Here is a 12,899-nt window from a genome sequence, read left to right as displayed (position 1 = left end):
GAAGGAAGGAGGTGGGCGGGATGTTCGTCCCGCTCATCTCCGCCCCTCCGCTTTGATTGGGCGGCCGCTTAGTGACGTCGCTGTGATGCCGAGCGAACTGCCCCTTAGAAAGGAGGCGGTTCGCCGGTCACAGCGACGTCGCCGAGCAGGTAAGTACATGTGACGCTGCCGTAGCGATAATGTTCGCTACGGCAGCGATCTTCACATATCAGCATAACGATAGGGGCGGGTACTATCATGCTCGCCATCGCTCGCATCGGCTAGCGATGTCGCAGCGTGTAAAGCCCGCTTTAAGCCTAAATTGCATATTATTGCCAGGGGAGTCTTGTTTTGCCATCCACTCGATTAAATAGGCTAAAGTATAAGTGGGTTAAATTTAAAGTGCCCTTTTCTATATCACTATTTAACATCCAAAAAAACTATCCTTTTCCTATTTTAGAAGACATTTTTAGGATTTCTGAAACCTTCATTCCCTGTGTTATTTGGCAATATAGTCAACTTATCAGACAAAATAAAGTTTTCTTTTACTTATTGCAACTAGTAAATTTAGCGTAAAATGTAATTTAGTGTAGAACATTTTTTAAGAATCATTTTACTAAAAATGTGCTCTAATGCAAGCTGTACTTTAAAGAAATGTCAGTACTTATCCTGGGCCAGACAGCAAATAATTATACCGATAGACAGGATATGGGTTTTATTAGTTCTTATGTTTAAGACCGCATAACTCATGATGCAAAAAAAAGAATGGACTTTAATCTCCAATAACACAGACAAATTACATGCACTTTATTACTTACGGTAATTTCTTGGCAGTATATATTTAGAGCATGTTGTACTCACTGCCCGTCATGTAGTGAGATTTATAAAGAATTACTCTCCATTATGAAATCCCAAGTTGATTATTCCTATTTGTAGATGAGTATTAGTATGTCTTACCTCCAGAGAGTCATCTGCGTTTTCCATCCAACAATCAGTCCAAGTTGCCACAATCAGAAAGCCAGCAGACACAAAAGCAAGAAAAAAGCCAATGTATTGTGACAGATTCCTCACTATGCCAAAACTGGCACTTGAGGTGTCCATATCATGAGACGAAAAACATCAGGTGACAGATGAAAGATTAGGATGAAAGTTTACAGGGTATAATGGTAGCTGTCACACAACAAAAAAATATAACTTCTAGGAAAAAGACTGAATAAGAGGCTCCACGCAGCAAGAAGGCTACGGACTGCAAGGTAGAGGCAACTACCAGTCACTTTAGTGATGAGATTGCACGTTTGAGAAGGAAATAGAAGTTCACATTGAACCGTGGATATTTAGGCACAGGGGAGTAGGATGAAGGATAAGTGAAAAGAAAGACGTTCACATTACAAAGAACAGTTAATTATTGACCACTGCTTCACAACTCTACTGGCTGTAATAGGTGTATGACAATGTAAATGCACTTGCTGCATGTGTGCTTATAAACAAATTGTGAATGTATGCCAAATAATGTATCCTAACAAAGATTGCCTTCATATAAGGCTAGGCTCACACAACCATATTTTCTTCATCCGTGAAAAATGTCTGATTATGCAAATTAGACTCACATCAAAATTTGATCCGAGTTTGACGACAGTAGGATCCGTTTGTCAGAATTGGAGAATATTAAAAAAGTGCACTTATGTCATCCGAGTTCTCCTGGTCGTCTGCAGGTTCCAGTTCCTCAGTTACATGTCTACCTGTGGCTTTAAGTACCTCTACAACCTGCGTGCAGTCTCAAACATGTCTCCTGGCTCTCTGTGTCTTCCAGTTGTTCAGTTACCTTTCTGCTTGTGGCTTTCAATTCCTCTGATAACAGTCTCCCATCTGCTACACCAACACTCGAGGCCCAGTTGCCTACCCGGACCTTGGTTTAGAGAATCTAACTTACTTAGTGAGCACTCTAACAACTTCTAGTTTAGTCAGCACATGATATGACATGCAAATTGCATACATCTGCAAGTTACCGGCGTCGGCACCAGAGATTCCAGACAGCAAGTGCATGCAGTGCGGATTTACAAGTCTTCAGTAACATATAGTGACTGCACACATGAACTCCAAGCCTATAAATCCCTTTTAAGTGCCAGGTTCAATAAGCCTTAATTCTGTTTCTGTGTGTTCTAACCTAATTTCTAATACCTAACCTGGCTTGCTAACCCCTCTCCATTACCTGACCCTTGTATAGATGATTGAACTTGACCTTAAACTACCTAATCCTTTTTATGCCAGTTCTTGGTTCAGTTAGGCTAGGTTGGCACACTGCGTCTTTTTGACGCTGCGTTTTTGTGTGTTTTTGGCCGCTAAAAACGCACAAAAACGCACCTGCGTCAAAAAACGCATCAAAAAACGCATGCGTTTTTGCCGCGATTTGGTGCGTTTTTGATCTCTGCGTTTTGCTGCGTTTTTTAAATGCATTGCATGGGTGGAAAACGCAGAAAAACGCAGGAAAGAACTGACATGTCCATTTTTTTTTTTAACTCAAAAACACAGGTAAAAAAAACAGATGTGTGCGGACAGCAAAAATGAAAACTCATAGACTTTGCTGGGGAAGCAAAGTCCTGCAGTTTTGAGGCCAAAAACGCACCCAAAAAACGCGCAAAAACGCCGCGAAAAACGCACTGTGCGCACATAGCCTTATCCTGATTTTGACCTTGGTTATCCTCCTAAGTCCTCATTTGCTGATTATGTCCTTGGTTTGTCCCTCTCACCTTGTCTGACCTTGATAAAAGTACCCATGCCATCTCACTCCACCAGTTAACAGCTACTCTGGTGACACAAGAAACCTTTGTAGTAAAAGCAAGATCCTTGTAGAGTTGTGAAGGTATGAACATCAAAGTATTTCCTGGGACCTACTAAGAGGAGTAGCTAGTGAAAACATCGTCAATAGATGCCCTCTTTAGAGTTGCCAGAACTCCACAAAACATCCCCTTAATATCGTTACTGATAGATAAAATTGTGGCAATGATGAATCGGGCAGTTTAAAATTACGATCCTGATCCTTGTGTTCTGTATCTTTGTAAGAGGGTGTCAAGACCCCTGCCGCCCTGAATACGTCATTGCCAATCAGTTTCATTTAGTGAAAGATGTTCTTCATGCATGTGTGTTAATGTAATGGATTTTTCTTACATATGTTTCCCCTGGGTAATTTGGCTGGCCGCCACTACGTGTCACTGGGTCCCTGGTCCCTTAGTGTGAGGGAGTGCAGAAGGAGTGACAGGATGGCATGGGTTAAACTGAGGACGGTTCCAGCATGGGAGGACATATAGGGCAGGAGTTTCCAGGTACAAGGCAGATGGGAAGAGTGAGACAAGTAAAAGGACCTGTAGGGTGTCAGATGAAGGAGAGTGGAGTAAAGTGGTTTGGAGGTGTCAGGCCTAGAAAGAAAAGAGAAGGTATAAAGGAGATTGCAATGGAGTGTTAACCCCTCAGCAGTAAAGCATAATCCCAGTATGAAGGAAGTAAAGGAGAGAGGCATCCCTTGTTCCAGAAAGGAGAGGAAAAATTGCCTCTTGGTGGCCGTAGCTGCAGAGCCAGGTTCGGTATGGAAAAGAATGCCTGTATATGATAACAATGAAAAGTCTGCCTTTAAGTAATTGAAACTGTGAGCTAACCAATTGTTCAGTAAAGTTGTTGCGATTTCAACCGGTGGTGGACTCGTTTCTGACATTGCGGTGTGCGAGGCCGATTGTAGTCAATTGGACCCTGAGAAGCTGGCTGAAGACCCAGAAAGTGCAGCAGCAGAAAGGTACCACCTCCACACTCACTCCATACACTACCCTGCCCCCCGTGTCTGTATTGTTCAGGGGTGGGCTGAGGATCACAACCCCAGCCCACGACTGCCCCTCCCTGGCACTTTACATCTTTCCCTGCAGTTGCCTATAAATAAAAAGGCTATGACTGTCCGTAACTTCCTCTTGGGTTTCTGAAACTGAACTAGATTTGATCAGCTTGATCATTGTCTATCTCAGTCTTCATAAGGGCTTAATAAGAAAAATTCTGAAATAATCTGTTCCGAATTGCTGCTAACAATATTTACCATAGAAAATACAACTCTTTATTTTGGAGTATTCAGAATTAGTGATGAGCGAGTATGCTTGTCACTACTCGGTACTCGCACGAGTATCACTGTACTCGGGCTACTCGGCGGGTACCGAGTAATTTTGCGATACTCGTGCTGTACTCATGGTCTTCATCCCTGCATGTTGGCGCCCTTTTGAGAGCCAGCCCTCATGCAGGGATTGGCTGGCAGACCACTGCAATGCCACAGCCCTGTTAGTTGTGGAATTGCGGTGATTGGCCGGCCCGCACAGCGTGACCGAGCCTTTATACCGGCGCGCGCGCTGTGCTCTGCACACAGCCATCTCATATTCCCTGCTTTCCCCGCCCACAGGCGCCTATGATTGGTTGCAGTGAGACACGCCCCCACGCTGAGTGACAGGTGTCTCACTGCACTCAATCACAGCAGCCGGTGGGGTGTCTATACTGTGCAGTGAAATAAATAAATAAATAATTAAAAAAAACGGCGTGCGGTCCCCCCAATTTTAATACCAGCCAGATAAAGCCATACGGCTGAAGGCTGGTTTTCTCAGGATGGGGAGCTCCACGTTATGGGGAGCCCCCCAGCCTAACAATATCAGTCCGCAGCCGCCCAGAATGGCCGCACACATTATATGCGACAGTTCTGGGACTGTACCCGGCTCTTCCCGATTTGCCCTAGTGCGTTGGCAAATCGGGGTACAAAGGAGTTAATGGCAGCCCATAGCTGCCACTAAATCCTAGATTAATCATGTCAGGCGTCTCCCAAAGATACCTTCCATGATTAATCTGTAAATTACAGTTAAAAAACACACACACCCGAAAAATCCTTTATTAGAAATAAAAAACAATAACAAAGTCCCTTATCACCAATTTATTAACCCCGACAAAGCCCTCCATGTCCGACGTAATCCACGGACCTCCAGCGTCGCGTCCAGCTCTGCTGCATGCAGGTGACAGGAGCTGCAGAATACACCGCCGCTCCTGTCAGCTTCACACAGCAACTGAGATGAGTAGCGCGATCAGCTGCTGTCAGTCAGGTAACTCACGGCCACCGCTGGATCCAGCGGTGGCCGCGGGTAACCTCAGTGACAGCTCAGCTGATCGCGATACTCACCTCAGTTGCTGCGTGGACCTGACCGGTGTGGCGGTGAGTAGCGCGATCAGCTGAGCTGTCACTGTGGTTACCCGTGGCCACCGCTGCATCCACCGCTGGATCCAGGTAACCTCAGTGACAGCTCATCTGATCGCGCGGCTGTCTTCAGTTGCTGTGTGAAGCTGACAGGAGCGGCTGTGTATTCTGCAGCTCCTGTCACCTTCATGCAGCACAGCTGGATGCGACGCTGGAGGACTGTGGATTACGCCGGACATGGAGGGTTTGTCGGGGTTAATAAATTGGTGATGAGGGACTTTCTTAGTGTTTTTTATTTCTAATAAAGGATTTTTCGGGTGTGTGTGTTTTTTAACAGTAATTTACAGATTAATCATGGAAGGAATCTCGGGGAGACGCCTGACATGATTAATCTAGGATTTAGTGGCAGCTATGGGCTGCCATTAACTCCTTATTACCCCGATTTGCCAACGCACTAGGGCAAATCGGGAAGAGCCGGGTACAGTCCCAGAACTGTCGCATATAATGTATGCGGCCATTCTGGGCGGCTGCTGACTGATTTTGTTAGGCTGGGGGGCTCCCCATAACGTGGAGCTCCCCATCCTGAGAATACCAGCCTTCAGCCGTATGGCTTTATCTGGCTGGTATTAAAATTGGGGGGACTGCACGTCGTTTTTTTTAATTATTTAATTATTTATTTCACTTTACAGTATACACACACCCACCGGCTGCTGTGTTTGGGTGCAGTGAGACACCTGTCACTCAGCGTGGGGGCGTGTCTCACTGCAACCAATCATAGGCGCCGAAAAGCAGGAAAGCAGCAGGAGTTTAGTGAACAGCCGTGCAGCGCCGTGGCAGTGATCGGGGAACGGTAAGTAAGAGAGAGGGGAGAGAATGACCGACAGACTGTGAGAGGGGGACAGACAAGACAGAGAGAGACCGACAGAGCGAGACCGACCGACGGGAGATAGAATGAAAAAAAAAATGACCGACATCGCTAGTAAAAAGCACAAAACGTGCGTTTTGGACATCGGAGTGCCACACAATGTTTTTACGTGAAATCTTTCATGTAATAATCTCAAAAAGTAACATACACCAGCTCTATCTCACTATTGGGTATGTGCCCTTAACATTTCCGCCATGAAAATTCATTTTGGTGTCATTTTGGAGGTTTTCTGGTGAGTCCGTAAAAATGGCGTAAAACTCGGACAAAATTGTTCACAGCTGTGACTTTTGAGTGATAAATGCTTCAAGGGGTCTTCCCCATGCTGTTGCCATGTCATTTGAGCACTCTTCTGAGACTTTTGTGACATTTTTAGGGTTTCTACATGCTGCCGGGGGTCATTTCAGAAAAATACTCGGGTCTCCCAAAGGATAACATTGGGCTCGGTGCTCGGGCCGAGTACACGAGTATCTTGGGATGCTCGGGCCGAGCCTCGAGCACCCGAGCTTTTTGGTACTCGTTCATCACTATTCAGAATGAATGCTACTATGGACACAGAGGGGTTAAGTACAGTTTTGAACTACCTATGGCTATGTCTTCTCTGTAAAAGTGATGTCCGTTCTAACCATTGGAAACTATGATATAATAAATTTATAAAGTGATGAGATTATGTTCAAAACCAATGTATAAATTTTTTATGCATTTTAAGATTTTTACAACCCTTTGTGATAGCAACTTGACAAAAAAGCCGGCTATTTATAACTGACTTCTAGTATTTCACAACTCTTCAGAATCTTACATTTTTCCAACTTTTTCTCACGTAAAATCTAAATAGGATAATTAGGAATCCTATAAATCCAACATGAAAAGCTACTCTAGGCAGGGAAACTGAAAGGCCATAAAATCTTGTAAACGCTCAGATACTTGTAGAAACTTGTCATAGTAATTTGCATTTACCAGAAGCTTGGTTTATCGAAAACAAACATTGAGTCAAATACTTTGGGCGGAAAAAGTAGATTGTCCTGGAAAACAGTGTTATAAAATGCAAGTGAAATACTAGGATCCTTTATACTGCCTTATCCCTGCCAGTAAATGACAGCTGATTAGCTACTTACAATGCCATTGGTGGTAGTTTAAGGCTATGTGCGCACGCTGCATCTCTGTAGTGACCACAAAGATGCACATTTTTGGTCCCAAAAAAACGCACCCTCGGCATGCATTTGTTGCCGCATTTTACTGAGTTTTTTACCACGTTTTTGCACTGTGCATTTTTTAAGTCAAGTGTATTGACTTGAAGGGCTCAAAAATGCTGACAAAAATGCAGAAAGAATTGTCGTGCTGCATCTTTGTTGTCACCATAAGACGCAGCCAAAAAAAAAGCTGCAAAAATGAAATCTTATAGACTTTGCTGAGGAAGGAAATGCATGAAGTTTTGGGACAAAAAACTGCAATCAATAAACATGCAAAAATGAAGCGTGCGAACAGGGCCTAAGTCTTTTTAGGCAGGCCAGCCAAAATTCTATTCACACAGAACAATCGTCAAAGGGGTTATCCTGCTTATATTGCTTATTTTTTATTATTTCACTATTGGGCTACATTGGGGCAGGTAAGTAGATTGCAACTACCTACCTGCCCTGCTGTCAGCCCCTCTCCCCCAGCTCAGAGCGGTCCTGTGACCGCTCCTGCCGGGATTTTGCTACTTCCTGTGATGTCACATCGACAGGGGCAGGAGCAATAGGACTGTTGAATCTCATGGTTATTTTGTGGACTCATTATTGACCGCGGTCACCATGGATGTGTAAACGCCACTGACCAGGACTTTTCTTGTGGAACATTTTCTACACATGGTATCTTGTGTCCAATTGCATACGGGATTCTATATGTGGTTACTTTTCATGTATTGTAGTTTAATTGTTGCAATTGTTTTATAACATCTTGTAATATGGATTGTTTATTTTTTTTGTGAAACATTATTGTGATTGGATAAGAGCTGCGAGGGTGGAGAATCCCCTAATGATTTGCTATGAGCGTGGTGTATTTAAACCTGAGTGTGGGAGCTTGCAGACATGCTTGATAAAGCCCAATTGTAAGGTGAAATGTTGCTGTCTGCTGTCTGGATGGAATAAATATTCTTCTGAAGATTACCCCTTGGATGTTGTCTTTCATTATATTATGGGCAGGAGCTTATGTCCCGCCTTTGATGACGGGCATCACAGCCGACGTCATGATGCCGTCCTGCTGCTTAGTGGGGCATGTACAGTGCATCAAAGTCTCCGCCCCCCCTTCCCCCGCATCCTTCCACACATTCCGTAGTGCAGTGGCATCAAAGACGTGGCCCACGAGCCATACACAGCCCCTATGCTTCTTGCAGCTGGCAGGCCCATGGTCCCCTTGATGATCACTGACTGTGCTGGGGACCCGCACAGGGAGTGCTTTTATTCAGATTACAGATTTCTGGGCGCTGCGCAGATGCAAGCTCTCTATAGAGCTACTCCAATGATCAGCCGCCGGCCAGTCAGAGGTTAGCAACTGATCATTGGAGTAGCTGTATACAGAGCTTGTCTCTGAACAGCACCCAGAAATGTGTCATATGATATAAAGCTCTGTCAGTGGTGGCCCCTGCATCGGCAACGTTCATCATGGGGGCTGCAGGCCGGAAGAAGCAGGAAACAGGACACCGAGGGAACGGAGGACAGGTGAGAAGGATTTTTTGTGTGTGTGTGTGTGTGTGTGTGTGTGTGAAGAATGGCACAATAGGGGACAATTCTAAAGGATGGATCATTGCTACAAGGAGAAGACCAGGAGAGGGGACATTACTACAAGATGAACAGAAGTATGGGCACAATACTATAGGATGGGACATTACTACAGGATGGGCACATAAATGGGGCACCTTACTATAGGATGGGGACAAGGATGAGCAAACTACTACATTATATGTACTCATATTGTCCCCTGTAGTAATGTGTCCATATTGTCCCCTGTAGTAATCTGCCCATATTGTGCCCTGTAGTAATGTGCCCATATTGTACCCTGTAGTAATGTGCCCATATTGGCCCCTGTAGTAATGTGCCGATCCTTTAGTATTGCCCTCATTTCGGTCCTCTTTTTGTCCCCTTATACGCTGTTGTTCACATAAACACACAAAAAAATTATTCTCACCTGTCCTCCGTTCCCGCGGCGTCCTCTTACCTGCTTCTTGCGGACCGCAGGCACATAGACCCCTTGGTGATTGCGGCCGGTACACGGGGCGTAGTTGTCAGCACTTTACTTCAGTTGGATGCTTTGCAGCGTCGCAAATCATTCAAGTAAAGTGCTGACGACAACATCGACGGACCCTACACCAGAAACAATCACCGAGAAGTCTATGTGCCTGCAGACCGCAAGAAGCAAGTAAGAGGACACCGCGGGAACGGGGGACAAGTGAAAATAATTTTTTGTGTGACCCTCACTTGAGTATAAGCTGAGGGGGTCGTTTTTAGCATAAAAAAGGGCTGAAATACTCAGCTTTTTTTTGTGTATATGTGTATGTACAGTATGTACAGTATATGTGCATATATATATATATATATATATATATATATAGACACGCACACCGTTTACACATATATCTACTATAGACTTGCATTAGGTGCTATATATTGTCTTTATTACACAGTATTCATTTATCTATAAGGGGTGAGGGGAACATGTAACAACCCTATCTGTCACTATTGTGGATGTAACACAGGGTGGGCAGAGGGCGGGGCTGGACAGTGAGGTCGAGCGGTGCCAGCTCTGACTGTGAAGTTTGGCAATCAAGTACAGGAAGATATCAAGTTTGCTTGAGGTGCAGGTAAATAAAGAGGGGGCAGAGAATAAAGTGATAACTCAAGGGTACAAAAGTTAGAAACAGAAAAAATGTAGGGGTTGTGAGACTGTGACCGGGGTTATCTATGACGGCCGGTACGTCTCGCCCCGGTTGCGCTCACTCCATGTATAGAAAGCAACACCACTCCAGGGTTAATGTTTTCCCTGCAGGCTGAAAGGAGGGTTAAAAGGAAACAGGAACATGGGCGTGGGGCCCTAGTGTGAGGGAGTGAACACAACTCCCTGAGTTTCTGCCAGGGGAACACATGTGTATTGTTTTTGGACTTTTGGTTTGTGCAATAAACCGTGTGCTGTGACCATTGGTGCCTGGATCCCGTGTCTTCTGCCGTGCAGCCGACCACGCTACCTCACAGATGGTGGAGAACGGCGGGCATGCCAGCCCGGTGAGGTGTAGCATTCATCCCTGGTGACCCGGTAGCACATGTCCTGGATTCGAGCGGCTATACTACAGCCCAAACCCGGCGACGCCATGGAGGACATACTAAAGCAGCTGGCTCAGGCTAATGCACAGCAACAACAGGCTAATGCACAGCAGCAACAGACCAATGCACACCTGCTCCGGTCGTTGGATCGTCAGCAGCAATCCTTGAAATTGCAGGAACAAAGACACCAAGAACAGATGGTTCTCCTGGCCAAGTCGATCCGTGCCGGACCGGCAGCAACAACCCCGGGACCGGGTGACGACGGCAGCGTCCGGAAAGTGGTGAGACAAGCGTTGCAAAAGATGACCCCGGGGGATGATGTGGAAGCGTTCCTGGCGGTGTTTGAGCGGGTGGCCGAGCGGGAGAAGCTGCCGACCCCCCAGTGGGCTGAGGTATTGTCGCCCTATCTGACGGGGGAGCCCCAAAAAGCGTACCTGGACCTCTGTACCGAGGACGCCATAGAATATGCGACCCTGAAAGCCGAAATACTTGCTCGGTTGGGGGTGAATACCTATGTACGGGCTCAGCGGGTAAATCAGTGGTTCTATGAGGAAGCCAAACCCGTATGCTCCCAGGCCTATGACTTATTGCATCTGGTAAAGAAGTGGTTGCAGCCTGACACTCTGAGCCCTGCGCAAATGGTGGAAAGGGTAGTAGTTGATCGCTTTGTGCGCACTTTACCCGTCACCATTCAACGGTGGGTAGGACAGGGCGACCCAAGTACCCTGGACCAATTAGTGTGCCTGGTGGAGCGGCATGTGGCTACGCAGGACTTGATACGGGACACTGAGACTTTGCGTACCGCCCGTCGGTCCGGCCCCTCCAAGCCTAGGGCCAAGGACCCACCGCTGACACCGGTGCGGGAGTCCGCTACCGTCCCGTCTGAGGCCGCGCCCGCCGTCCCTGAGGTCCGGAAGGCTATGTACCCTAAACGACAACTCGTCAAGGGGGTTTCCTTCCCTATTAGATGTTGGCGGTGCCAGCGGGTGGGACATATGGAAGCCCAGTGTCCCCTCACCACGGAGCCCATGGATTGTGGGGTTACCCGGCGGGATTCAATGTATGCTCAGGTGGTGTGTACCGCTGACCTTGTCTCCCCAGAGACTGCGCCCCACTTGTGCCAAATACAGGTGAATGGATGTCCGGTTACAGGCTTGTTGGATTCCGGAAGCTTAGTGACCCTTGTGCGATCAACCCTAAGGGCTGAAGTAAAGGCCACAGGACGTACCGTGGGGGTGGTATGCATACATGGGGACCGCCGAGACTATCCCACGGGGATTGTCACCATCACAGCACCCTGCGGTCAGGTGCAACATGAGGTGGGACTTATTAACACTCTTCCCTATGACGTGATCCTAGGAAGGGATCTGCCCTATTTTTGGACTCTATGGAAGGGGCCTCCTAAGTCCCCTCAGATATTGGACAGTCCGCGACCTGAGCCCGACAATCCCGAATCCGGGACGCCTGCCATAGGGGTCCCCATGATAGGGACATAATGTGAACCCGATAGGTCGCCCCTAGAGGTATTGGCAGGAGAGGCTGAGATGGTCGAGCCCATCCCGGAGTTGGAGGCGTCCCCGGATACGTTTGGGACAGCCCAACTCCAGGACCCTACATTAATACATGCCCGGAGTCGGGTGACAGTGGTTGACGGGGTGGCACAGCTGCCCGGTGCCCAAGTAAGGTACCCCCATTTCGCTCTTAAGCAGGATTTACTCTACCGGGTAGATGAAATACGGGGCGTGGGGGTAGAGCAGTTGGTGGTGCCCCAGCCATATCGCCGGCGGGTCCTCGACTTGGCTCATAAACACCTGATGAGTGGCCACCTAGGGGTCAAGAAAACGCAGGAGCGAATATTGCAAAGGTTCTATTGGCCCGGGGTCTTTGGGGAGGTAAAACGGTTCTGCGAAACCTGCCCGGAGTGTCAGCTTACCGCATCCCTGGCCCACTTTCGCAGTCCGTTGGTACCATTACCCATTATTGAAGTCCCTTTTGAACGGATAGGGATGGATCTGGTGGGGCCCCTCGTAAAGTCCGCTCGAGGGCACCAACACATCCTAGTGATCGTTGACTATGCCACCCGGTATCCAGAGGCGATACCTCTCAGACATACTGCGGCGAAGCTTATAGCTCGGGAGTTGTTTGCTGTGTTCTGCCAGGTGGGGTTGCCCAAGGAGATCCTTACGGATCAGGGGACCCCGTTCATGTCTAAAGTGACCAAAGAGCTATGCCGGCTACTCCAGGTCAAGCAGTTGCGTACGTCTGTGTATCATCCTCAGACGGACGGTTTAGTGGAACGATTCAATAAAACCCTGAAAACCATGCTCAAAAGGGTGATTTCCAAAGACGGGAAAGACTGGGATATGATGCTTCCCTATTTGATGTTTGCCATACGAGAGGTGCCACAGGCATCCACGGGGTTTTCGCCTTTTGAGTTGTTGTACGGGCGACATCCCCGGGGATTGTTGGACCTGGCAAAGGAAACATGGGAGCAAGAGCC

At 47.2% G+C, this 12,899-nt stretch overlaps 1 protein-coding gene across 1 annotated transcript in view; it reads right to left on the bottom strand.

Moving 5' to 3' along the window:
* The window catches only part of CLDN16 (claudin 16), a 68,901-nt gene extending 67,589 nt beyond the window's left edge, over positions 1-1,312 (bottom strand). Inside the window, exon 1 of the mRNA XM_075338515.1 lies at positions 937-1,312. Coding sequence (XP_075194630.1) covers positions 937-1,080 — 144 coding nt within the window. The 5' untranslated portion in view covers positions 1,081-1,312. The remainder of the gene's footprint in view (positions 1-936) is intronic.
* Between the last annotated feature and the right edge of the window lie 11,587 nt (positions 1,313-12,899).

Source organism: Anomaloglossus baeobatrachus, chromosome 3, assembly GCF_048569485.1.
Source record: "Anomaloglossus baeobatrachus isolate aAnoBae1 chromosome 3, aAnoBae1.hap1, whole genome shotgun sequence".
In the NCBI taxonomy this organism is placed as follows: Eukaryota; Metazoa; Chordata; class Amphibia; order Anura; family Aromobatidae; genus Anomaloglossus; species Anomaloglossus baeobatrachus.
The sequence above is the reverse complement of the archived record's forward strand: the minus strand, read 5'-3'. Positions and strand labels throughout refer to the sequence as shown.